At 37.6% G+C, this 27,041-nt stretch overlaps 1 protein-coding gene across 2 annotated transcripts in view; it reads left to right on the forward strand.

Moving 5' to 3' along the window:
• Nucleotides 1–26,507, forward strand: part of Lrrk2 (leucine rich repeat kinase 2) — a 142,322-nt gene extending 115,815 nt beyond the window's left edge. For both annotated transcript variants that reach the window (XM_052748694.1, XM_052748695.1), the window contains 10 exons: nt 2,923–3,093; nt 4,353–4,453; nt 13,554–13,748; nt 15,303–15,496; nt 16,007–16,079; nt 17,168–17,352; nt 21,411–21,563; nt 23,020–23,226; nt 25,059–25,126; nt 25,954–26,507. In XM_052748694.1, coding sequence (XP_052604654.1) covers nt 2,923–3,093; nt 4,353–4,453; nt 13,554–13,748; nt 15,303–15,496; nt 16,007–16,079; nt 17,168–17,352; nt 21,411–21,563; nt 23,020–23,226; nt 25,059–25,126; nt 25,954–26,075 — 1,469 coding nt within the window. In that variant the 3' untranslated portion in view covers nt 26,076–26,507. The remainder of the gene's footprint in view (nt 1–2,922; nt 3,094–4,352; nt 4,454–13,553; nt 13,749–15,302; nt 15,497–16,006; nt 16,080–17,167; nt 17,353–21,410; nt 21,564–23,019; nt 23,227–25,058; nt 25,127–25,953) is intronic.
• Nucleotides 26,508–27,041: the final 534 nt, after the last annotated feature.

The following is a 27,041-nucleotide window of genomic DNA, read 5'->3' on the forward strand; positions in this document are numbered from 1 at the left end:
TTCCTGTTGAGGGTGACAATTGATTCTGTGTTCTCTGACAGTCGCAGAATTGACTGAAGTGAATGGGGACTTACAGCTTCAGGTCTGTCAACATCTATACAAATAAAAAAGTCATTAGGCAAATGAAATGTTCTCTAGCTATTCACTATCATATGGTAGAGACAAAGTTCACCTCGTATGACTTTGCAAGGTCACTAGAAACTCACTGGTGTTTTTCAAGAATCATTTCAGCAGTAGCATAGCTTAGGTACCCCCTAAATAGATACTATGTTTAGGTAAATAGATACTATGTTATGGCATTATGTTACTGTACTCTGGTCATATGACTAAAGGTATTGATTCTGGATTGGAAAATGAAAAGCATTTTCATAAATATTCCTGTCTTTTATTCTTTTATATTCATGATTTTCTTTTCCTTCCTGCTTTCCTTCCCCCCTCCCTCTCTCCCTCCTCTTCCTTTTTATCTTTCCTTCTTTCTTTGTTGAGAGAGGCTCTCATATTGTGTAGCCCAGACTGGACTGGAGCTCTTTGTGTGGCTGAAGATGGCCTTGAACTTCTGATCCTCCTGCTTGTATCCCCAGTGGTTAGATCACAGTTGTGCATAGTCCTGGAGAACAAACCAGTACTTTATAAGTACTGTGCCTGCACTCTAAAAAAAATGACCCCTCTCCCCTGCTTGGTTATCTTTATCAATACTTGTAAAAAAACTTCAAAGTTCTGAGTAGCTCTAACTAAATGGGTGCATACTTATGAGAATGTAGAGATGATCCTAAATAGTGTCTAAAGTCTCCTTGGCTTTATGATCCTCTGGTTAGAGGTTATATCAGCAAATTTACCAAGAAAATAAATACACAGAAAATTCAATAGTCTAGATGGAAGCTTGATATAATAGATGTCTAATTAATGTGCGGAGTGAATAATAACAGTTGGAAAATATTTAATACAGCCACCCAAATCCCTTTTAAACACTCAGGACACAAACATAAAGATTGCTAGTGCATTAGCTGTGTGGGTAGCTTGTGATTTTGAGTGCTCTTAACTTTGATCTGTGTATTTGTGTATTGTTTGTGTGGATTTAAGGAAGCACATGACACAGGGGCAGGGAGAGGTTCAGTGGGTTCAGGTCCTTGCCACCAAGCCTGAAGTCCTGAGTTTGATTCCTGGAACTCATAGGGTGGAAATGGAGAACTATTTCCTGCGAGTTATCTTCTGAACTCCACGTGCATGCCATGACATATGTATGCTTCCCCCTCCCAACACAAATGAATAATGTAAACCTAAAAAAAGAAGAAGGGAGCATATAATTCTTCCAGGTTTGTGCTGTTTGTAACATCTGTCTACAGGTGATACATGCAGAGGTCAAATGAAATGTTCCAGAAAGGATCTGCAAAATGCCATTTAAGGATTTGAAGTAGAAATACTGTGATATTTTGTAACATCATGTCATAGTATGTATACTTTATTAGTACTGTGTTAAAATTCCTAAGTACATCACATTTCATTAGCTCAGGGTATGACTATGCAGTTACAGTTACACAGATATGAAAGCTAGCTTTTGCTCACTGTGATAAAATTCCTCAGAAAATGTATGTTGAGGAAGAAGAGAGTTGGCTTCTAGTTGTGGGAGTTTCACTGACTCTGTTGGTTTGGACTAAAGTTAAGCAAAGTACACATGACAGAGGAGGCTGCTCGCTTTCTTGGCAGCCAAGAAGTGGAGGGGTGGGGGGCAGGGATTGGGAGGAAGAGTGGCTGGAGACAGGATACTTAGTGACTGATTTCCTTCACTCATGCCCCGCCTCCTATAGACTCCACTCCTTTTGAACAATCAAATCTGGTTTAAATCCATCAGCTCATTAACCCATTGAAGTAGGAGCCATCCTGATCCATTTACTTCTAAACACTGCTGCATTGAGGACCCAGTTGTCAAGTCTTGAACCTTTGAGGGACAATCCATATCCAAATTACGCTAGAAAAATACTTTTGTTTTAAAGAGACACTTAATGTTTTTAGAAATATGTATCTGCAATGTAGCATATCAAACTAGGTGTGATGGGGTGCATCTATAGCCCCAGCATGGGAAAAGACAGAGACTGATAGATCCACCTGGCTAAACTAGCAAGCTTGGTGAGAGACCCTGTGCCAAAAGACAAGTAAAAAAGACAGTAAAGAAACACACACACACACACACACACACACACACAGAGAGAGAGAGAGAGAGAGAGAGAGAGAGAGAGAGAGAGAGAGAGAGAATTTCAAACATATGACTGAAAGGACTTTGATTTGTCTTAATGAATAGAACAATTAATTAGTTTTGTGGTAACAAAGATAAAATCCAAGGTCTCCAGCATCCTGCTGTATCCTGCAAGCTCTGCTGCTGGGCTCTGGCTCTGGCCTTAATTTTTTTAGAAGTAAAAATGGAGTTTTTAATTTCATAGGGTGGAATGGAATCCTAAGTTCTGGAAATAATAAAACCACTGGATTTTAAGCCATGTTAAAGTGACTTTGAGCCTAGAAGATGTCTCTCTACCCCCGCATGCCTCTTACCGTATAAATTTCTTTGCTGGTAACAGTTGTATTAAGCAAAGAGAAAATGATAAAGGCTTTTTGTTTCCCTGTGAGGTTTTATTTCTTTGATTGTTAGTTTCTGTTTAATAATGTATTATTCAGTGTTATCTATATTATTCTTCAGAGTTATCTTAGTAGAAGTATGAGATTTCATAGTAAAGATCAAAAGATCTGTTCTTCAAAATCAGCTGAAGGATGACGCCTGGGACAGGACTGCTTAATGACCGTTTCCAGGTGTCTCACTGCAGCGATGACTTGGCCTGACTTAGAGATCATCCCCCTACCCTGTTTTTTAGCAGCTGTTCCAAGTGAGGGCCTTGGAATTGGGCATATTTATTGCTGTATCTTTCTTTTCAGGGTTCCGGGCACCTGAAGTTGCCAGAGGAAATGTCATTTATAACCAACAGGCTGATGTTTATTCGTTCGGCTTACTGCTTCATGACATTTGGACAACTGGGGGTAGAATCATAGAGGGCTTGAAGTTTCCAAATGAGTTTGATGAACTAGCACTACAAGGGAAATTGCCAGGTACATTCTGTTTCATCTATAAGGAAGATTTTTCCTTAATGTCAGTGTTGTCGTTCACAGTTTGATGACTTTCACTTAATACATAGATATTCTTAAATTTTGTGATACAATAATAAAAATCACACAAAAAACTAGCTATTTTAGGCTTAATGAAATCCAAAGTGAGTATTGGTACATTTGGTATTATATTGGGAGGACCTGGGAAAGGAAAATTACCATCAGAATCAGGCTTGTGAGTTGTAGTTCTGAAAACAGTTGTGGAATGCATGGTAACCTTGAATGTTCTCATTTGCTTTTAGTAAAATAATTCATATTCATGAAGAAAATTTTAATTATTTATGAGTTTTGCTATAAATATTAATGAAAATTGGTGAATGAGTATTTAATGAGAGAAGGCTCATTTTGAATGGCTCCAAGAAATTCTATGACCTGTTATCTAGTTTTGAATGTTACTTCATCTCCTACTACAGGATTATCAGCTATTTCTAATACTTCCTTCTCCTCCAAGATGTACTTCTAAGTGTACACTCAGGGCTGCTATGGGCACTATGGCATTGACTACCCCTTTGGGCACCTTTAAAGTCTCTGGGAAAAGGAAATTTATTATTGTTGAACCAAACTCAAATGCTGCTTGACCATCTTTCTTATCTTACTTGTTAGCTTCCTAGTGCAAACGCCCTGGTCTCTGTTCTGCACCCACCTGAAGAATGGCATCCCTAGAGGAAAAATTAAATGCACACAAATCAACTGAGGAGACATGAGCTCTAAATGTTTGCTCACTTTGAGTGTTAAAATCTTTTCATAGAAGCCATTAATTTTATGAGTAAAAGTGTTTTCAAAGTCTATCTATGTACAAATGTCAAATGAAAATGTCTTTATTTCACTTATGTTCATTCATTTGTATCTCTTTTGATAATACCACTAAGAAGTCAAGACATCTTTTATTTGTTTTGGGGTGGTGGTGAGACAATCTCTTATAGCCCTCCCTGGCTGATCTTCATCTTTCTATGGAGCTGAGGCTAGCGTGGGATTTCAGAGCATCCTCCTTCAACCTCCTAACTGGTGGAATTACAAGCATGAAACTCTCTTTTGTGACAGCTCTACTGAAGGTGACGTTAACGAAACCAACCATGCCATAGTAAATATAGAATTATGAAGGTCCAAGTTCCCATTGCATTGTTTGAACTTACATGTGTTGAAAATAAGCACATAACTTTTGATGTATTTAGTGTGCTTGAATAATCTTCTTTGTATTCCAGATCCAGTTAAAGAATATGGCTGTGCCCCATGGCCTATGGTTGAGAAGTTAATTGGAAAGTGCTTGAAAGAAAATCCTCAAGAAAGGCCCACTTCTGCCCAGGTACACTCATGTTAAAAATTTTTACTATTTTGTGTTGAACATCATATACTTGTGTATACTTATGTACCTATGCATATAATTTTCAAATATATACTCAATCACATAAATTAATATGTATATACATAAAGCTAAAATAGTTACAATGTTATATATGATGTTATATATATATTTATATATATACTATATAATGCTAATTTAAAAAATATAATTCCTATAATCTCTTCCATCCGGGCACACACTCTAACCTCAGCATCCCAGGAGCCACCATCATTGCTGATATGAACAGATACACATATCCATATTTGTGTATGTAGCCATCATTGCTGATATGTACAGTTATACACATGTATCTGTGTGTATATGTACTCTTTTATGAAATGTCTTTTTATTGTTGTACCCATTTTTCTATTCAATTATCTGCCTACAGATTGCAGGGGAGAAAGACATTTTCATCTATGTTATTCTTTCTTGGATATCTAGAGTAAATTTTTCTTTTTGATTTTATGTGGCTTGCTTTATTTTTTCTCTTAAGGTGTCTTCATGAATACAAGGTCTCCATTTAATAAGGACATGTTTAGCATCTTCTTGTAACGTTTGTTTCTTTTCAAGTCACATATTAAGGGATTTTTTTCCCTCAAAGTTACAAAAATATTTACTTATAAGTTTCTAAAATTAAAGTTTTAGCCCACTCCCATCTCCTAGGAACTTGGCTTCTTGGTAAAGAACCAGGCTTTTCCTAGATCTTCCTAGTGGCCCCTCTCAGCCTTCTTTCCTTTTAGCTTATCTCCAGTCCTTTGTGTCTCCACTGACCCCCAGAACCTCTGTCAGGGATCCAAAGCTGCCACACTAGGCTGGGACTCAGGTAGGATGCCCTCATCCTCCTTCCCATCATCCATTTTGATCTCTGCAGACTTACCCTTAGTTCTGCTGTAGCTTGCCTGAGGGGCCCCTACTCCCTCTCTATGTCCTAGGGACTTGCCTCTTAGTACCAGGGTCCCTTTATTTCTCCCCCAACTGCATTGCTCAGCCTTTCTTTATAGCCCATCACCTTTCTTTTGGGACTCCCCACAGACCTACAGACTAGCCCTCTACCAGGGACCCCAAACCCAGCATACTTGGCTGGAGCTTGGGCACCCCACAGCTACCAGACTACATTAGGGCTCAGACTGGGCAACAGCAACCAAAGAATGCAACACCCACCCAACAAAGATGAGACAAGATATCTACAGCAAGAAATATCTCAAACATCCTAACTCCAGATGCCTAGATCACACACACACACACACACACACACACACACACACACACACACACACACACACAAAGCAAATATGAACAACAAAACAATGTGCCTCCTTCAGAGGCCAGCAATTCTGTTGTGTTAGGCCCTGAGAAAAGCAGTTTAGCTGAAGAATAAGACAAGGACTTTAAAATAGCAATTACAAATATGTTCAAAGACTTTAGATATGAGTAAATATCTCAGTGAACACTGTGGAAACACAAACAATTGAATGAAACAATAAAAAATAATTCAAGAAATGAACATAGAATTTAACAAAGAAATAGAATAGCTAAAGAAAACCTAAACTAAAATAAAACTGGCAATGAAAAACTGAAGTTGTCAAATAAAAGCCTCATCATTAAGCCTTATCAATGGATTAAAAGAAACTGTTAAAGTTTAAAAAATCCAGGTGTAAAACATTCAGGAAATCTGGGACAATATGAAAAAATCAAAGCTATGAATTATAGGGAAGGAAGGAAAATAAATCCAGGTCAAAGGGACAGAATATATTTTTAACAAAATCATAGAAGACAATTTCTCCAACCTAAGTAGGTACAAGAAGAATACAGAACACTAAAAAGACAACACTGGAAAAGAAGCTTCCCATAACACATAATAATCAAAAATTAATATATAGAAGAAAGAAAAGATAGCAAAAGTGTCAAAGGATAAAGACCAAATTAAGTCAAACTAATTGGAATGACAACTAACTTCTCAAAGGACCTGGATAGGCATTCTACAAACTTTAAGAGATCACAGATGCCAACCCAGTTACTATACCCAGCAAAACTATCAATCACCATTGACAGAGAAAGAAAAACATTTTATATTAAGAACAAATTTAAGCAACTCAGCTTTATAGAACATACTACAAAGAAAAATTCAGCCTGAAGAGAAGATTAACTATACCCAGATTATACAATGAATGAATAATCCCAGAAGAGTTAGTCTCAAGAGGCAGGGGGAGTCCCCACCACCAGGACAACATAATGAGGATTAATAAAAACTGTTCTTGACTAACTCTCAATATTAATAGTCTCAGTTCTCCCAATTAAAAAAAAGACACAGATTAACAGATTGGATTAGAAAACGGATTCATCTTAATATGTCTACTTATGGATCTAACATAATGACACATTTGAAATCTCTAGAAAGACAGGAAGAAATAATGCCTAAAAAAAGTAGACACGAAGAAATAATCACTCGAGGCTGAAATCAATGAACTAAAACAATTGAAATAATACAAAGAATCAATGAATCATTGGTTCTTTGAGAAAATGAACATGATTGACCAACCCTTTGTTAAATTAACCAAAAGATGGAGATAAGAGTCAAATTAATAAAATTAGATATAAAGAGGGAGATATTACAGCAAACATTGTGGAAATTCAGAGAATCCTAAAGACGTACTTTAAAAATCTGTACTCTACCAAACTGGAAAATTTAAAAGAAATGAATGTATTTCATGATATTTATGACCTACCAACAATTTAAACAGACCCATAACCACTAGTGAAAATAGAAGTAGCAATTAAAAATCTCTGAAACAAAAATTGTCCAGGATCGGATAGATTCCATGCAGGATTCTACTAGATCTTTGAAAAAAGATTAACACCAGTGCCGTCTAATTTATTATCTAAATTATTCCAGAAAACAGAAGGGGATTCAGACAGGAAAGGAAGAAGCCAAAGTATCCTCATTTGCATATGATACATAAAAGTCCCTAAAAACCCCAATGGTAAACTTCTGTAGATGAAGAAGTGGCAGAGTATAAAATTAGTACACAGAATCAGAAGTTTTCCTGCATACAAATGACAGACTGAGAAAGAGATCAAGGAAACCTTTCACAGTAGCCTGAAAAATTATATCTTCAGATAAGGCTAACCAAGGAAGTTAAATACTTGTATAATTAAAAACTTGAAGATACTAAAGAAAGAAATTGAAGGAGACACCAGAAAATGGTAATATCTCCCGTGCTTATGGATCGTAGGATTAATGTTGTGAAAAGGGCTGTCCTACCAAAAGCAACCTAGAGATTCAGTCCAACTTCCATCAAAATTCCAAAGCATGTTTTCATCGAAACTGAAAAAATATTCTTCAACCTCAGAGAGAACCAGAAAAACCCAGATTAGCTAAATCAATCCAGGAGATTGAAAAAAAAAAAAACCCAATACCCCTTGAAGTATTACCATTTAGGTTTCAAGTTGTATTGCGGAGCTACAGTAATAAATACTGCCATAAAAGCAGACACATTGCTCATAGAATTGAAGTGAAGATCCAGACTTAAAATACGATACATCTACAGACACCTGATTTTTGACAATGAAACAAAAAAAATATATACTGGAAAAAAACAAAACAAAACAGAGCATCTTCAACAAATGGTGCTGATCATGCTGATGGCTGCACATAGAAGAAGGAAAAGAGATTAATATTATTACCCTGTACAAACTTCAACTACAAATGGATCAAGAATGTCAGCATAAGACCAGATACACTGACTTGATAGAAGAAGAAGTGGGGAGTAGGCTTGAATTCATTGGCACATAAAAAGTCTTTCCAGACAGGACACTAGTAGCCTAGGCATTAATACCAACAATCAAGAAATGGGACCATATGAAGATAAAAGCTTCTGTATAGATAAGGACACCATTATTTAGTCAAAGTAACTGCCTAGAGAATGGGAACAGCCAGGTGGTGGTGGCTCACGCCTTTAATCCCAGCACTCGGGAGGCAGAGCCAGGTGGATTTCTGTGAGTTTGAGGCCAGTCTGATCTACAGAGCAAGATTAAGGACAGGCACCAAAACTACATAGAGAAACCCTGTCTCAAACAAACAAACAAACAAACAAACAAACAAAAAACAGAATGGGGACAAACCTTACATCTGACAGATAATTTATATCTAGAATATATAAAAAATATAAAAAATTGAATATCAAGAAACAACTCAATTAAAAGTTGTGATGTAGACCAAACATAGTTTTCAAAAGATGAAACGAAAGTGGCTTAGAAATACTTAAAAATTTTTCAACATCCTTAGCCATTAAGAAAATACAAATTAAAATTACTTTGAGATTTCATGTTTCCTCAGTCAGAATGGCCATGATTAGTAAAATAAATGGCAGTTCATGCTGGAAAAGTTGTGTGGAAAGAGAAATATTTATTCATTGCTGGTGAGACTGCCAATTGTTAGAGCCACTATGGAAATCAGTGTGGAGGTTCTTCAAAAAGCTTCAAGTAGAAGTTCATGAGATCCAACTATACTGTTCTTTGGGATATATCAAAGAACTATACATCTTACTATAGAGATACCATTTCAACCACGTTCAGTGTTGCTCTATTCGTAATAGCCAAAAATTAATAACAGACTAGATGTCCATCAACTTATGAGTCAGTAATGATAATATGGTACATTTACCCAATGATATAAATTCTCAGGCCCAACAAAGGGCTATTTGCAATTGATACCTGCTGGGAAAGGAACTATTAATTTTCTCTAATGGAGTGTCACTGGGTATTGGGTATATTAACCACACCCCAGGGCAGGCATAATGCCCAGGAGTAGTGGGCTAACACAAACAGACTCCATGTTTTATGTGCATTTTTTATTTTGTTTGCTAGTTTCAGCTTACCATTTCCTTTTCTTAAGTTTGTCTGTTTTGATTTTCTTTTTTTCTCTTCTTTTTCTTAGAGAGAGAGAGTGAGAGAGAGTGAGAAAGCAAGTGAGGTGTGATGGAGCTGAGAGGAGTTGTGGGTGGGGGGAATGTGGTCAAAATATTGTATGAAAATTATTTTTAAATAAAAATTTTTAAAGTGGATAATAGGTTTGCTTTTTTACATCCACATTCTTAATCAATCTAGAATTTGTTGTTGTGTGTGCATGTTTTTATATGTGGGGGTGCAAAGGTGGTTGTCGGTATGGGTGCATATGTGTGTATTCTTATGGAGGCCAGAAGACAGCTTCCAGTTCTCAGGTGCCATATACTTTTATTTTTTGAGAGATTGTCCACATTCTACAGCTTGCTGATTAGGGTAAATTTAATCTCAATAGCCAATGAACCTGCCTGGCCCTACCTCCGCAGTACTGGGATTATAATCAAGTGATTGAGCTCAGTGTTTTTTTTTTTTTTTTTTTTTTTTTTGGTTTTTCGAGACAGGGTTTCTCTGTGTAGCTTTGCGCCTTTCCTGGGACTCACTTGGTAGCCCAGGGTGGCCTCGAACTCACAGAGATCCGCCTGGCTCTGCCTCCCGAGTGCTGGGATTAAAGGCGTGCACCACCACCGCCCGGCGAGCTCAGTGTTTTTTTATGTGGATTCAGGTATTGAACTCAGGTCTTCATTGCTTGCATGGTAAGCATGTTATCAACTGAGCCATCATCCAAGTCCTAGAGTTCATGTTTTTATCTAATTATCATTTCTTGTTCTCATTTGAAAAATCAACTTCCCAGATTTATTTGTTAGTTTCTTTAATTTATTCTCCATTGATTTGACATATCCATTTTCAAACTTATTTTTTATTAAGAATTTTTTTATTCATTTTACATACCAACCACAGATGCCCCTTTGTTCTCTCCTCCCGCTCCTCCCTACTTACCCCCACCCCATCCCCATTCCCTCCTCTGACAAGGTAAGCCTCCCATGGGTAGTCAGTAGAGCCTGGTACATTCAGTTGAGGCAGGTCCAAGCCTCCTGCATCAAGGCTGTGCAAGGTGTCCCACCATAGGTAATGGGCTCCAAAACATCAGGTCATGCACCAGGGATGAATTCTGACCCTACTGCCAATGGTCCCCTTAAGTAGATCAAGTTACACAACTGTCTCACTATGCAGAGGGCCTAGTGGGAGAGCAATGAAATAGATACCATGATAGAGGGAGACATCATGGGGATAGGGAGAAACTGAGTGCTAGGGAAGTTCCCAGGAATTCACAAGGATGACCCCAGTTTAAACTACTAGTAATAGTGGAGAGGGTACCTGAACTGGCTTACCCCAGTAATCAGATCAGTGAATACCCTAGCTGTCATCATAAAGTCTTCATCTAGTAACTGAAGGAAGCACGTGCAGAGATCCACAGCAAACCACCAGGCCAAGCTCCAGGAGTCCAGTTGAAGAAAGAGAAGAGGGATTCTGTGAGCAAGGGACATCAAGATCACAATGGGGAAACCTACAGGGACAAACGAACCAAGCTAGTGGGAACTCATAAACTTTAGACCAACAGCTGTAGAGCCTCCATGAGACTGGACTAGGACTTCTGCATTTTCAAACTTAGTGATGATTCATAGACAGTCTCACAGAAAGTCCTTCTGTCAAGTTACCTATTCCTTCCTCTTTTTCAATACTTTCCCCTCCCTATTTGCTTTTCTTATTTAGGAATATTTTGTTATCATTAGATTTGATTTTATATAAAATATAAAATTACTTTGCTAAAGCCTATGACAAACCATATTCTTTTTGTATTTGCAGTCTATCTGCAGATAGTCAGAGTGAGTATTATCTTTAGGGCATTGTCTTCCTCTTCATGTCTGTGGGTTATGTTCTCATATACTCAACTTTTCTTAAGCATATTTGAGCAAATTCATATTTGTACATGCTGGTCTCCTACACTTTGGGGGAAATGTTTTCTGCTAATGGTTCATTAAACTTAATTCCTGGATTGAATTTCGCTGTTTTTTTAAAATATTTTTCTTTACGATTATAATATAATCATATCACTTCCTCCCTTCAAATACCCCATGTACCTACTTTGCTCTCTTTAAAATTAATTAAATGTTTTTCAAAATTTACATATGCAAAGCCAGGTGGTGGTGGCACATGCCTTTGATCCCAGCACTCGGGAGGCAGAGCCAGGTGGATCTCTGTGAGTTCAAGGCCAACCTAGTCTACAGAGCGAGATCCAGAACAGGCACCAAAACAACACAAAGAAACCTTGTCTCAAAGAACAACAACAAAAATTACATATGCATATGAATTGAATTATATATTATATATATTAAATACATGAATACAACTTGCTCAATCTGTATAATGTTACTTGTATGCATGTTTTCAGGGCTGATCATTTGGTATTGGATCACCAATTGCTGTGGTCTTCCCTGGGGGAGACTGATTCTCCAGCTCTCATTATTCATTACTTTCCTGTAGTTCTTTGCCTAGGGTAGAGGACTCATAAACTTTCCGTAGTCCATGTTAGATAGCCATGTGTCTATTGGTGTCTTCCTTATTTAGCTCATGATTAGGCAGCCATGTTGGTGAGATGTTCGGGTAGCTTCTGACAGTCCTGGGAGATGAAATCTCACAGCAAACTCTCTGATCCTCTGGCTCTTAAACACCCAGATGATATGAATTTGTTAGAAAAATGAAAACAGGCTTGTCAATAATTCCTCAGGCTTCTTGCAGCCATGCCACCTTTCTCTGGGAAGTTTGTAAGCCACCTTCTTTCACACTTGTGAAGGTTAGAATGTGGACACCAATAACTTTTGTTCTTGCTTGTTCTGTACATGTAGTCTTTGGGGATCTCAGGTTTATGGTCACAGATCCTTTTCTAAGTAAGGTACTCTACGTTGGGTGGGTCTGTACTGAGCTTCTGTCATTGGACCCCTACAAGGCATCCAAAGTTCATATCAATGTTGTATAACTAGACAGACATCTTTATCACGATTCTGGTTTTAAGATTCAGTTAACATTTATGATTTCTGTTTCATTATGTTTTTGATCTGGTAGTTGTTTACTGTGTTGCCACTATTTTAAAGCTTAAATACATTTTAAAAATTCATCCAGTATTTTAAGTTAGTCTGTAGCTAGAAGTTTGTCCAAAGTGTAATATCTCCTGACATAATATCTGAAAGGAAACTCTTTCTATGATTTAAGCTTGTGTAAACTTTTATAGATCACAGTAAAAGTGGTCCTTCTGTTGTGATGTGTTGATTTTGAATCAATATTAATATTTGAAGATTTGTTCAACTTTCAATGTCCGGAATGTGACTAACATTTCATAATTGCTTTAAACCATGTGGCTCATTTGTTTTAGTATAGTTAGTGACCAGTGCAGTTATATGAACTGTATATATTTATTCCTTATCGTATCATAGTAAAATTATCGTATTATAACTACTGTTTCCCTTCATCTGCATTTCATGGACTCCATAGCAACTCCGGGATTCTAAAGTGTAGGATAGAATTGTAAGCCTAGACTTACCTATTTTATCTTTAAGTACAGTCTGTATGTACTAAGAAAGATAAATATCTCATCAGATTATCTAAGCCAGGCATAGAGAGAATAAGGGATTTTCTTGAGGTGTCATGTGTGGCAAGCTTTGCTGTCCCTGTTCTCTTCCTAGTATCCCATCTCCTGGTTCTGTTAGCTTATAGTGTACTCACTGGTCCCCTGTTCTCTAGTGCTTGAAGGAAAACTCAAATGCAGGATCTAAAGATGTTTTCTAAATTGTAAACAAATCTTGGTTTTTCATTTCCTTCAGCTGATAGAAGTTATACTTTTGTTTCTGGCAATTAATGTGTCTCTGAAATAAAGAATTGAGCATATAAATTTGGTTCAGTTGGCACTTTTGAACTTTGCATGTTAAAAGAAAAACCATAGCACATATACAGAGAGTATATACTGTGCACAGTATGCAAAGAGTATATATTATGCTTGTTTGTAAATGTGATTTTTATCCATAATTTGGACTATTGTACTTAATGATCTAGATTAGTTTAACCAAAACCACAGGTTTTGCTTGATACAGCTTTAGGATACATTTGATCTTTAAGGAAGAAATGTTAACTTGATGAATGCTGTTTTGTCATTTTTTAACTTTTTTAGGTCTTTGACATTTTGAATTCTGCTGAATTAATTTGTCTCATGCGACACATTTTGATACCTGAGAACATTATTGTTGAATGCATGGTTGCTACAATTCCCAATAGCAAGAGCGCGACCCTCTGGTTGGGCTGTGGGAACACTGAGAAAGGCCAGCTCTCCTTCTTTGACTTAAACACGGAAAGATACAGCTATGAGGTAAATATGAATTCTCTTTAATATATCACACACACATATATCTATATCTGTCTATCTATCTATCTATCTATCTATCTATCTATCTATCTATCTATCTATATGTCATGTCAGTATCTCTGGAAACAGAGCCAGAAACAGCCATCTTATTAGTATGAATTAAAGAGTGACAAGCTTGGCACAAGATAAAGGAAGCTGAAACAGAATAAATAGCTTAGAATAAAAGATGTGGCTCCTGAGGAAGCGGAACCTGGGTCTCTTCTCTCAAGGGCTCCGGAGTGTGACCAGCACTGTGGAGTGTCCACATATAAAAGGCCAGACATTCAAGTATCCACATACAAGTGCCAGGCTATCATCAGGTGTCAGGTTGTCATCAGGTGCCCTTACACCAAGGCCAGGTGTTCATTGAGTGTCTACACAAAGGGCCTGGTGGCTTTTGGGTATCTGTCTACACAATAGGGGTTATATGGTCATTAAGGACTACACACTAGGGGTTAGACAGTCATCATGTGTCTACCTGTAAGGTGAGACATTCATTCTCCAATGTCAATTGGAAATTAGCAGCTGTCTGCTTAGAAGTGGGACTGTGTAATCGTACTTCTTTGGGTCTGTTGGCAGCCAACACTCCCAGTAGTAGGGAAATGAGCAAAAGAGATCTGCATATGACTCTTACTAGATAGATCAATAGACTGGCAAAAAGATAAATTTATAGAGTTAAAAAGTAACTTGATATTTTGACTATTGCCTTGAAATATTTCACCAGAACTTATGCTCAAGATTAAAGAACTCTTTCCTATGGTCTTGATGAAGTAAGAATTATTTGGAAAAAAAATGATTTTCAATTTTTAATTTCAGATTCAGGTACATTCTGCAACTAGGTATGCAAAAATCTTTACCTTCTATTATTGAAAAGTGAATAAAATTGGCATTGATTGTAAAAGTAAGTGCACAAAGGTAGCCAGATTTAAGTACATTGATGTAGCTCAAATTCTAATTGGTTTTAATAACTAAAACCATGAGTCAGATATAAGGGTAAATGCTGAAAGATCAGAGGAGTGAAGGAGCAGCCACTAGAGAGACTTCTTACCTACACCGAATCCTCGGGTCGAAGGGGCAGAGCTCCTGTCTCTTCCTTCCTTATATTCTTCTCTCTGCCCATCCATATCACTTCCTGTCTCCACCTCCCTAGTGCTGGGATTAAAGGCCTGTGCCTCCCAAGTACTGGAATCAAAGGCATAAGATCCCAAGTGCTGGGATTAAAGGCATGAGCCTCCACTGCCTGGCTCTGTTTCCCTTTTAGACTGGATCAATCTTGTGTAGCCCAGGGTGGCCTTGAACTCCTGATCTCCCTGCTTCCTCCTCCCAAGTGCTGGGATTAAAGCCACTGCCTGGCTTATATGGTTAACTAGTGGCTAGCTCTGCCCTCTGATCTTCAGGCAAGCTTTATTTGTTAGAGAACAAACAAAATATCGATAACAGGATATTGTCATTCTATACAAGATCTGGTAACTTAAAGTAAGATCATGTCACCTAGAATTTACTTACTTTTCTTAACAGGAAGTTACTGATAGTAGAATACTGTGCTTGGCTTTGGTGCATCTTCCTGATGAAAAAGAGAGCTGGATTGTGTGTGGCACACAATCTGGGGATCTCCTGGTCATCAATGCTGAAGATGAGACAAAGAGGCACACCCTTGAAAAGATGACTGACTCCGTTACTTGTTTGTATTGCAATTCCTTTGCCAAGCAGAGGTAGGGTTGTCAATTAATTGAAGGAAATTATATTCATTTCGGGTGCTATCAGAGTAGGAGAAAGATATCAAACTCAGTTCCACTGAAACACAGGTGGGAGAGCTTTAGGCAGAGGGATGGGTGAGTGTTGTAGAAAATATTGAACGATACCGTGGGCGGTGGCAGGGCACTCTTAGGGTGAATCCACCCTCTGGTTTTACTAATGTTCCTGACTGAAGGTAGGTCCCTACCCTCTCCCAGAGACTGGTAAATGGATATGTATCTTTCTTGTTGATTGCACATTAAAAGGATGGCTCCCAGTCATTGGGAAAGGCTTTCTGGTGCTGAGAAATGGACACAAGGCAGGGTAGGGACTTCTCCTTCCAAAGAAGCTGAGGTGGACTGTGGGTTGCAAGGATCACACAGGCAGTGAGTGTTTCAGGGAGGGTTTAGTCAAGATGGGAGAATTTAAAAGCCAGGTTACTCAAAACAATGTTATTTTGTAACAATTTCGACATTTTTTTCTTTCAGCAAGCAAAGTAATTTTCTTTTGGTGGGAACTGCTGATGGTAATTTAATGATATTTGAAGATAAGACTATTAAGGTAAATGTTGAATGCATCTTATATAAAAGTGTATTTTTAAAGACTTGGTTTTACGTATCTCTCCCGCTATGTAATTGTCAGATCCCTGACAACAAGCATCATACATTTCACCTGCTATCTATTTATTGCTCCATGAATTTTAGCCTATAATAGATCCTTAAAAGAAAACTTGCTGCTTGAGTAAATAACTTGCATGAATGAACTGAAGGCAACAAGAAGTGAAATCTTTTTTGAAATGATAGAAATGGAGATAATTCAATCTGTACAAATGAAGTAGATCTCTTTTATAAAAGCATTCCAGGAAAAAACAGACACTGAAGTTTGCTGTGCTGGGTAGCAGCTAGAGGCATAGCTCAGTAGAGAACACAATGAACATTCAGGATGCCTTGGGTTCATTTCCCTAGCCTGACTCCCTGCCCTTCCTCTTCCCTCTTCCCCCCTCCCACATGAAAAACATCTGGCATGCCATTGATGTGTTCTTCAGCACTGAAGATGTCATTCAACCTCCTGTTCTTGAGACTCACTTAGTCATTACAGACTCTATTCCTTCGGCAATTCATCATGGTTCCATCTACTCAATCAGCTCCCTTCCACCTCTTGATACTTAATTTTTAGTATCTAAAGCAGTGGTTCTCAACCTGTCGGTCACGACCCACTTGGGGGGTCCTATATCAGATTTCCTGCATATCAGACATTTATATTATGATTTGTTACAGTAGCAAAATTGAAGTTATGAAGTAGCAATGAAATAATTTTGTGGCTGGGGGGGTCACAATACCACGAGGAACTGTATTAAAGGGTCACAGCATTTGTAAGACTGAGGACCACTGATCCAAAGAAAAATGGAAGCAGATCTGGTGAGCAGACTGTTTTCCTGAACAATCTTCGCACAGGGAAGAGGTTGGTCATGAGGATTACAACTTGAATGGCAGCTTAACTGAACCAACCCCATCTTGGTAGAAACTTTGAAAAGTGTGTCTTGTCTCAATTCCTATTTTAGTATCATTGATCATTTAAGTAGAAAGCACTTGTGTAAAGTGAAAACTTGCCCAGCACCACATCGTGCACTCCATCTGTTCTCTTTACAGTGTAAAGGAGCTGCCCCTTTGAAGACACTCCACATAGGTGATGTCAGTACCCCCCTGATGTGCTTGAGTGTGTCCATGAACTCAACTGAAAGGCATATCACATGGGGAGGATGTGGCACAAAGATCTTCTCCTTTTCCAATGATTTCACCATTCAGAAACTCATTGAGACAAGAACCACCCAACTGTAAGTTATTTTTATTTTGTATAACCAATTCATCATTCATTCATGTTTTTTCTTTAGAATCATATTAAAAAATCATAGACAACATTGATACTAAATATCATTTGAAATGCAATATTTGCCTATTATAAGATGAAATATTCTTAATAGAAAATTTAACAAATTCTAGCCATTGTAGTAGCATTAGAATATTAGTTAATTATTGCTAAATTTAGAAGTTTGCAATTAGGAGGCAATCAATGACTATAACTAAAGCTGTGGGTTTTATATACAATTATTTACAATTATTTTAATTATTAATTATAAAGAACTTAGATTTTTAAGATAATAATTTCTAGATTTAATAATTGGTTATCAAAATTATGACTAAGTTAGTGACACCAGTTTCAAGCAAGAATAAAAGTAGATAAGCCTTGAACTAGTATATTGTTCACATTTTTAAATTTTTATGTTTTTTAATCTGTTCTTCGATAATTTTATGCATGTATAAAGTACATTCTGGTTACTGTCACCCCGTGCTTTCAAATCTCCCTCCCACCTCTATTAATTCTCCTATCAAATATTCATCTATCTATCTATCTATCTGTCTGTCTGTCTGTCTGTCTGTCTATCTATCATCTCTATCTATCTATCTATCTATCTATCTATCTATCTATCTATCTATCTATCATCAATCCACTGAGTTTAACCAGGGTCATTTGTGTGACCATGGGGTTCTTAGAATAAGTGATGGTTGAGTTCTCAAGACTAAACAAAGCATTTACACCTCAGGGTTCATAGTTGAAGAGGGAGTAGAAAGGATATAAAATCCAGAAGGTAGGTAGAAGGACTATAAAATGCTGGTCTCTGAGCAAGACTGAGTCCATCAACAGTTCACCCTGGATGGGGGGTGTGGCCCATAGGACCCTTCGCCTACTCACTAACTATGGGTTACTGCTGGGTTCTTTGGGAAGTCAGCCATTGTCTGCAACTGAGTACCCCTTAGTTATCCAGCAGGATCCAGTGAAGAGTTCCCATTTTTAAATTGGATTTTAATCAAATCTATTTTTTCTTTTTGTTTTCCTCAGTAACAGGCAGGGTAGGATGGAGGCAAAAGTCAAAACTGCAAGTCAGGTATTGGCTCTGCATTGTATTGGTTTTGTTAACTCGGACAATAACCTATCAGTACCCATTTCACTCTTACTTGAGTATTGTCCAATTCTTCATCCCAAAGGCATATTTAGAAGGTTAAATAAAATTAGTGTTAGGATATTAATGTAATGTTTAGTACCCAAGAGCTCTCAAATACATTAACTGATTGTGATAGTTTCAGCTCTCAGTCACCAATCTCTCCTTCAGATGGCTTGCTAGAATTGTGCGTGTCTGTCTGGGTTTTTCAGTATTGAAGCCAGGGCTAACTCTTGACTGCCTTGTCCTTTGCTCTCATAGTGACTTGGCTTTCCCAGTTGTTCTACAAACCCTTGAACTTCTCTGCTGCTACCATGGCCCAGGATGTCTATGGTCCTGTTAACAGTAACAGGTTTCTATGCAGTTCTCAGTTTCTGGCCAGACTTGGTTCTCCAGTCTGTCTTCACGTTGAAAACAGAACCCTTGAGAATGGGAGACAGATTCTCTCTCTGAAAACTATTCAGAGGCTTCCCGTTGTGCCCTCTTCATAATAGGGTTTAGCTCGGCTCCCTAGATTCACAGTTTATAGTTGTCTGAGCACTGTGCTTAAACTGAACTCACCTCCATTCTTGAAGACAGTATTCCCTACTCATCCCTAGACTTTCCATATGTTTGGTCTCCATCTGCATCCCTGCTGAGTTCTTGCTCTGTCTGCTTCAGTCCAAATGCCATTCCTACATGACTGTCCTGCTGCTACACATGTAAATTAGCCGTCTTCTGTTTGTGCTTTCACTGCTCCTGGCATTTTTTTTTTCTTCACAGCAGCTATCCTATTGTTCTTGATATCTTAATCCTATTGTTCACAATGATTCTCCTTGATCTGCTCTGCAGCTAAGTCAATCTCATGCCCAGGCTATGCTTTGTATCTATGAAATCAGGACAACTAAGAGGATTCTGGCTTCAGTTTCAATGCTTTATTTTGTAAAGCTATCCAATCATTCTAAAATATAATCAGCATTAAGATGTACTACAGTACATTACAAGGCAATATGGATGAGGGCTATTTTTGCTATATTTACAGATATTTCGATAGCCTCCTTTTTCTTTAATTTTCACTTTTATACAACCATACAACCCTTAAATATTTTAGAAGCAGAGATATTCAACTATTTATAGAGCATTTGATGCCATCATGGGTATGTATTAGTACCTTGTATGGATGCTGTCCTGGAAAACACCCATGAAGATTAAACCTTGCTCAGGGCTTCATTTTCTCAGAGAGATGAAGAATCACCATTATGAGCACAGGAAAAGAGTTTACTTGTTCTAAAAGAGTACTGACTGCTGCTCTGGCCTTTCCCCACCATACATAGGTCAGAGGATAGCCTCATCATCAGGACCCTTTTAGTTAGTGCTGCATTCACTAAGTGGAAGGCACATTTAGTAATGAGAAATGTCTGCTTTTAGAGCCTATGGGACTTGTTTTGTGTTTTGATACTGCAACATACCAATCATGTGGCCTGAGGTAAATTATTTACCCTTTGCAGGACTCCGTTGTTGTATTTCTAGGCATTGGGATTTACCCATTTTTATAAATGTATTTTTATTTATTATGCTATTACAGAACATGGGGCCTTGTGAATGATAGGCAATGTCTCTGTCACTAAATTACGCCTGTAGGTCTGTACATTTCTGGTTAAGGGTTAAGAAAGACACCATGCAAAACAGTTTTATGATTCTAAAACCCTGTGTCAATGTTCGTGCTCGTGGAATGATTTCGTTAGATACAGCAAACACCACGGCAAAGCCACTGAAAACAATGACTCTGGCACGAGAGGATATTTTCATCCTTTTTAAAGACTAGGGGAAAACGGAGGGAGAAAACCTGGCCTATTGTAAGAAATGTTGACGGTTCTTAAATTCCCACGACATCTTTTATATAGTCTTCCCTAGTTGATTGTACATTTGAAGTTTTTCACTTTTTTCTGGCTGTCCCCTTCGCCCTGACGGTTCATTCTTTGTTGATTCATCCTTCTGTCAGCTCACTTAACCAATTGCCCAGCACAGCAAAGATACTGGACTGTGTATGACAGTGCTGTGCTGAGCTATGGGCAGTTAGGAAAGATGTGGTGGTTGTTTTTAGGAGGTTGTATTGACAGTCTAGTGTGGGGGACACATTAATAAATAAGACTTCGATCAGGACTACAAAATAACAGCTATGCCAGTGCGGGGAAAGGGAACAGCTGGCTAATGCTTTCCTAGAGGTCAGGGAAGAATTCCAGAGAAGCTGACATTTTTGGTGAAACCTCAAAAGTGATCCTGGACCTTCCATGCAGATGGAGCCTACAGTCTCCAATCTGTTCGTGAGCAACATATGGCACCAATGTCTAAGGTTAGAAGAGAAATATTTGAAAACACATACTATTTTCAAAGAGGATAAATAACAAATTTCTGAATCTTAAAGCTCTGGAAATACTGTACTCACTTGAATGTATATGGACGGTTTTTCTTCATATTTGATTGACTTGCGTTTATAAATCTAGGGGTTTCTTTCATGTTTGGAGACATTGCCACTATAATTTATTTCCACATCATTTTTAATTCTAGGTAGAAATGACTAATTTTCAGTTTTCCAAACACTCAGGACAACAAGGATTGTGTGGAAATGTCTAAAACTTACTGACACTATATTTCTTTTAGACTTTAAGAGATAGTATAAAATTCCACTTGGAACCAGATAGATCTATACTTCAAAATCAACCCAGAAATGAGCACGGGTTGTAGTAGTCTTTATTCTACAATCATGTACAGTCAGCATCAGTTAACCAAAGAGCAAAGTTATTCAAAATGGTTAAGAGAGGATATGTGAAAATTACAATAACGCAGCTTGTTTCATTTTGAAAACAGTGTTAACTTTATATACATATATATATTTTACCTTTCTCCCCACCTAGGTTTTCTTATGCAGCTTTCAGCGATTCTAACATCATAGCGGTGGCAGTAGACACGGTTCTCTACATTGCCAAGAAAAACAGCCCCGTGGTAGAGGTGTGGGACAAGAAAACAGAAAAGCTCTGTGAATTAATAGACTGTGTGCACTTCTTAAAGTAAGTGCATTGGTAACTTTGCTCCTGTTTTTGTAAGTCAGAGTGAAGAGAAAGGAATTGTGGCTTCTTTTTCTTCATTCCAGTCCTCAAGGAGAATTTTTCAAAAGAGAAAGTATTAGAGAGACTTGTTAATTCCTTGTTAGCATGTCTTTTAGTAGACTTCACAATTAGTTTTGGGAAACTAGAGGGGCAGGGGTTTAACACTATTATCTCTTCATGAAATTATATAGAATAACCTCTAATGGAAAGATAGGCCATGGTCAGGACATAATATATGAGAAAAGAATAAATAAAAGTTAAAAAAAAAATAAATGGGAAAATACCACATTAAGTGCTTCCTAGAGATCAATGACACATTATCCAATAGTGTGACTTAGAATTGAATTATAGGTGCAAGGATACTGCACTATAAAGAAAAAAAGTCACAAAATGAGGGAGGATGTGGAGGGAGGGACTTAGAGGGAAGAACGGGATGCTGATGGAGAGCACACAGGTTGGAAGTTGCGGGCCAAACACCAGTGTAGAGAAGCAAGGTCAGTGCCAAACCCATGTCCACTCCCTTCACTCTGTCTTATTCTCGTCTGACTTACGAATTTTTGTATTCTGGAGAATGTGATAGATGACACATCACATCCCCGAAACAAAACTTCACAGTTCACCTTCATGAGTCACTTTCAAAGCTTTCCCTCTGGACTTTGAGCAGACAAGTTCAGAGGGGTGACAGTCCTGCCTGGTAGAATCCATTAGTTATTGAAGGGAAAAATTCACTGATTTTATTTATTTATTTATTTATATTTTCAAATCTTTCAATATAAGTGATTTTTCTTTTGTAATTTTTGGACTTCATAGAGAGCATTAAAACTAACTCTTTTATATTACTACTGGGAAAATTCATTATATTTTCACTGGAGTATATGTTTATAAAAAATGAATATCCATCTCATTCATTTAAGGATTTCTTAAAATTGAAAGATTTTCATAACGGTTCTCATCTTTGAGAACTTGTGCTTCGAGTAAAGAAATGTGCTTCCAGGCATTCTGTGTTAAATAATTTAGCTGTGCACACTTTAGTGATACTCAAATCATGTAGCCAGCCCTCCATTTTCCCAGGTTTTGCTTCCAACACGGAACCCTGATGCTTGCATGATTACTGAATATGTATTCACACAGCATTTACATTACATAGGTTTGATGAGTCACTTACTGATCATTTAAAGTTTGAGGGAGGATGTACGTAAGTTTTGTGGAAATGCCGTGTTGTTTTAAATAAAGAATTGGAATACCTGTGATTTTGGCCACTAAAGCTGGGTCCTGGAACCTGTGTCCAGAATACCAAGACATGGCTTCATTGCCATCTTCATGGTTTAAAATGTTAGCACACTGTGCATGTGTAGGCAAATCTACTAAATCTCTTAAGTGCTGATAAAACGGAATAAATACATTCTGTATGATTTAGGGAGATGATGGTAAACAAGGAATCGAAACACAAGCTATGCTACTCTGGAAGGGTGAAAGCCCTCTGCCTGCAGAAGAACACAGCTCTCTGGATAGGAACTGGAGGAGGCCACATTTTACTCCTGGATCTTTCCACTCGACGAGTGATACGCACCATTCACAACTTCTGTGATTCTGTGAGAGCCCTGGCCATGGCACAGTTAGGCAAGTTTCTTTCCTTTAGCTATGTCCATATCCTTCACGATGATAAATATGCCATTTTAAAAAAATAAAATCATCTCTTTAATGAGACTTTCTGGTGCCGTTTGTACTGCTTTAGAGGGTCACACAGAAGGCAGAACTGGGACAACCTCTGAATAGGGCCAGTTAACCCTGGAGGGGCTGGATGCTTTCATTCAGTCTCATCGGAGGGGTGGGCAGCTAAAGATGAGCTGTCTTAGGCTCTTAGGAGCTCTTTTTCTTTATATCTAAGGCAAAATGAAAAATGTACACTGTGTATATTTCACTTTTCATCAAGTAAGTCAAACAAATGTTTGTTTAGAGCTCAGTCTAAGCTTCCCACCCATGTTAGACTCCCGCTTGGGTTTTATTCTTTAAATAAATTTATATTCTAAGAGCAATGCACAGTGAGCTCTGCAGTCCGCATGTTTTGATAATGTTAAAGTTTCATCCAAGCTTTTGTTTATATTCTTTTTCCTATTCTCCTCTCATGTGAATAAAATAGGATGCCACGTGGAATACATTTTTCACAAAGAGATTTTGCAGTATCTTCTTTTGATGAATAATTTTATTGAGAAAACAATAATTGCCCCTCGTAGGCAAATCCAATGACAAAGTATTGTAGTAGGCTTCAGTTCTCTAAGAGCAGAGTTCTAGGGACTTTAGGAAATGGAAATGGAAGCACTTGTCCTATGGGGAATAAATTTGGTACCAATAGGAGCTTCCCCTGCTCCTTGTGAACTTTTCATCTGTGGATGTCATAGCTGCACACACAAGGCAAAATGAGGTGTGTTTTGGGGATTGTTAACTGTCATATATGTGTTGAACAACCGGGAGCGGGGGGCGGTCTTAGGGACCTGTATCTACAAACTGTGTTAAATTCTCAACTTTGGTTTGTATGTACTTTTGGGATCTAAGTGGTAGGTTTATTGCTGTTTATTTGATCTTAAAGTCAAGCTGAGTTGAAACACATACTGCCTACTAGTGCTTCAGTTACCTGTCTGTATCCATGATGGAACGTTCTCCCTTTTAGTTCTTCCTCACTCAGGAGGTGTGGAGTCTCTCATAGGGCTCAGTCCTGCCTAAAGCACTTGCACATGTGGTTCCTTCTCTGCGTAATCAGTTAAATTAGTCTGTCAAGGTCATGCTTTCTGATGCAGTAGCTCATGTATTAAACTTCAAAGAGGCTGGGGGTGATTTAAGTTGACTTCTTTCTTTTGGCTTTTGAAAGCCATCACTGACATAATATTGGACAGTTATCGTTTTTCCCCATCAATGACTGCATCTTTATTAGAGCATAAACTCCATGCAGGTTGGGTGGGTCTACGTGTTCTCATTCAGACCATATTCTTAGGACCCTTCCAAAGGCCCAGTATGTACAACACTTTTTGATGTGTAACTGCCAAAAACTTAGCAGATGACTCAAGAGAGACATGTGCGTCTGTAGGTTGTCACTGTTTCCGTTCAGCTTACTTTCCAGGTGCCTCATGTTTATGCCTCAATTTGGCTAATGCACTTTCCAGGCCTCCTCTTATCTAATGTTGTAACTCTAGGGAAGAATTAGGTGTAAATATCAAACCTATTATGTAAGCAAAGGTAAACGGTTTTCTTCACATTCATATAATTATCATAGGTTTTCTTTAAAAATTGCTGATCTGTTGGAGAGGTTTTTATATAACTGAAGTGTGTCCCAACAAATAGCAGTGTGAACTCAGGTCCAGTATATTTGTATTTAAGATGTGGACAGCTGATTTTTTTTTCAGTTGAATGTAATGTATTATTTTAACAGAAAATTTCTGTGTTTTGTTTTGGTAAAGGAAGCCTTAAAAACGTGATGCTGGTTTTGGGGTACAAGCGGAAGAGTACAGACGATACCCAAGAGCAAAAAGGTAACATTAACATCATGCTCTGTGCTCAAAAGCATGTGTGAGGTGGCTGCACACTGTGCATTGTAAGCTGAGAGCTTCTGGAATACATTCTACATTCAGCAATGTCTTCTTCAAAGTTTTATTACCTTTATTAAGTTATGTGTGTGCGCGTGTGTGTGTATACATGTGTATTTGTGTGTTTATCTGTGTGTCCTTGTGTGTATTATGTATTTGGGTACATGCATGTTACAGTGCATGCCTGAAGGTCAGAGGACAACAAGAAGGAGTTGGCTCCTTTCCTCCACCCCGTGGGTCCCAGAGTTCAGACTCGGATCTGCAGTCTTCACCACAAACACCCTCAGCTACTGAGCCACCTCATTGGCTCTCACCAGCAATTTCAATTTGAGCTTTAAAGTGCAAATAACTCAGACACTTTCAAAATTAACTTTTATCAACTTAAGAGTGTTGTTTTTTATTCAGAAGTGGTGGAGATAACAGCCACTGTAAAGTAGGAACTCAATCGAGTTTAAATTAATGGCAATATTTTTCTTTACAAGTTATCTTCATAGCGATATCTCCATGTTGCCCAATATTGAACAATATTTGAAGTAACTGTTTTTCACTAAATGAAATGCTAGGTTATAAAATGCTCTTCTTGGAACTTAGGAGCGTTTTAATTAATATGTGATTAGTATTTCCAAGGGGAACTTGTTTTATAATAGCAATAACTTAGTCCATTCTATAGGCTGAATTTATGTTTATGTATTTGTTCAGAACAAACCAATATAAATTAATAAAAATATTTCATAGTGGATCTTTTAAATATAATTTCTTTTATTTCCTTCCAGAGATACAGTCTTGCTTGTCTATTTGGGACATCAATCTTCCACATGAAGTGCAAAATTTAGAAAAACACATTGAAGTAAGAACAGAATTAGCTGATAAGATGAGAAGAACGTCTGTTGAATAGGAAAGACACCAGACAACCTTGCCATTGGATTGTAAAATGGTCCTCTTGCTTTTAAAGTATATTCCTAAAATGTTTACATTGAAAAGTGTATGTCTATCCTTTGAAAAGCTCATGTGTATATGAAGGAATGTATATGTTTTATGTTTAATTTAATATATGTAAAATATTTATCAGCGAACATGTTTTAAAGAACTATTTAATTCAGTACTATATTTTCAATATGCTTTAACCAATTTGATGGGATGATCAACAGAAATCTACAAAGCATTTAATTTCAGTATTTATACTAAAATTTATAAGGCAGTCATGTTTGTTTTGCTATGCATTATGAAGATAAAATCTATTTTAAACTGTTGCTTAAGATGCGGCTATTGCTTGTTTACTATCTGTGGATTCTGCAGAGTAAAATAAAAAAATATTTGGGCATCTTTCCATGTAATAAATTATTTTATATCTTGTTTTTAAGTACATTATCATCATATTTTTAAATTGTCAGATTTTTCACTAATAAAGATTTTTGCTAGGACAGAAATTATCGTGGGTGCCAATGCAATCTTCACCTAACACAATTTCATCTAAAAGAGAATTCCATTAAAACTGTCAAGAATATGCAACACAGTTTGTGAGGAAAGGCCTTGTGTCCAAGACCTAAAAGGAAACTTCATGAAAACTGACAAAAAGGAGACATGACGTAAACACAGAGACCTTGTGTCTGGGAATGACAGTCTCTCTCTTTTTTCTACTCCATCTTTAAATGTGGATACCCTAAATTTATATTATTAGTGGAAATATAGTGCTTATTTCTTCATGTGGTATACTTCTGCTTTTTGTACTTATTTATTTATCATACATTTATATGTGTGATGGATGTATATGTGTGTGCCATGCACACACATGGAGGCCAGGGGACCACTTGCAAGATTTGGCTGTTTCCTTCTTCCATATGAATGCCAGAGATTGGACTTA

The sequence above is a fragment of the Peromyscus californicus genome, unplaced genomic scaffold, assembly GCF_007827085.1.
Source record: "Peromyscus californicus insignis strain IS unplaced genomic scaffold, ASM782708v3 Scaffold_20__1_contigs__length_68692818, whole genome shotgun sequence".
NCBI lineage: Eukaryota > Metazoa > Chordata > Mammalia > Rodentia > Cricetidae > Peromyscus > Peromyscus californicus.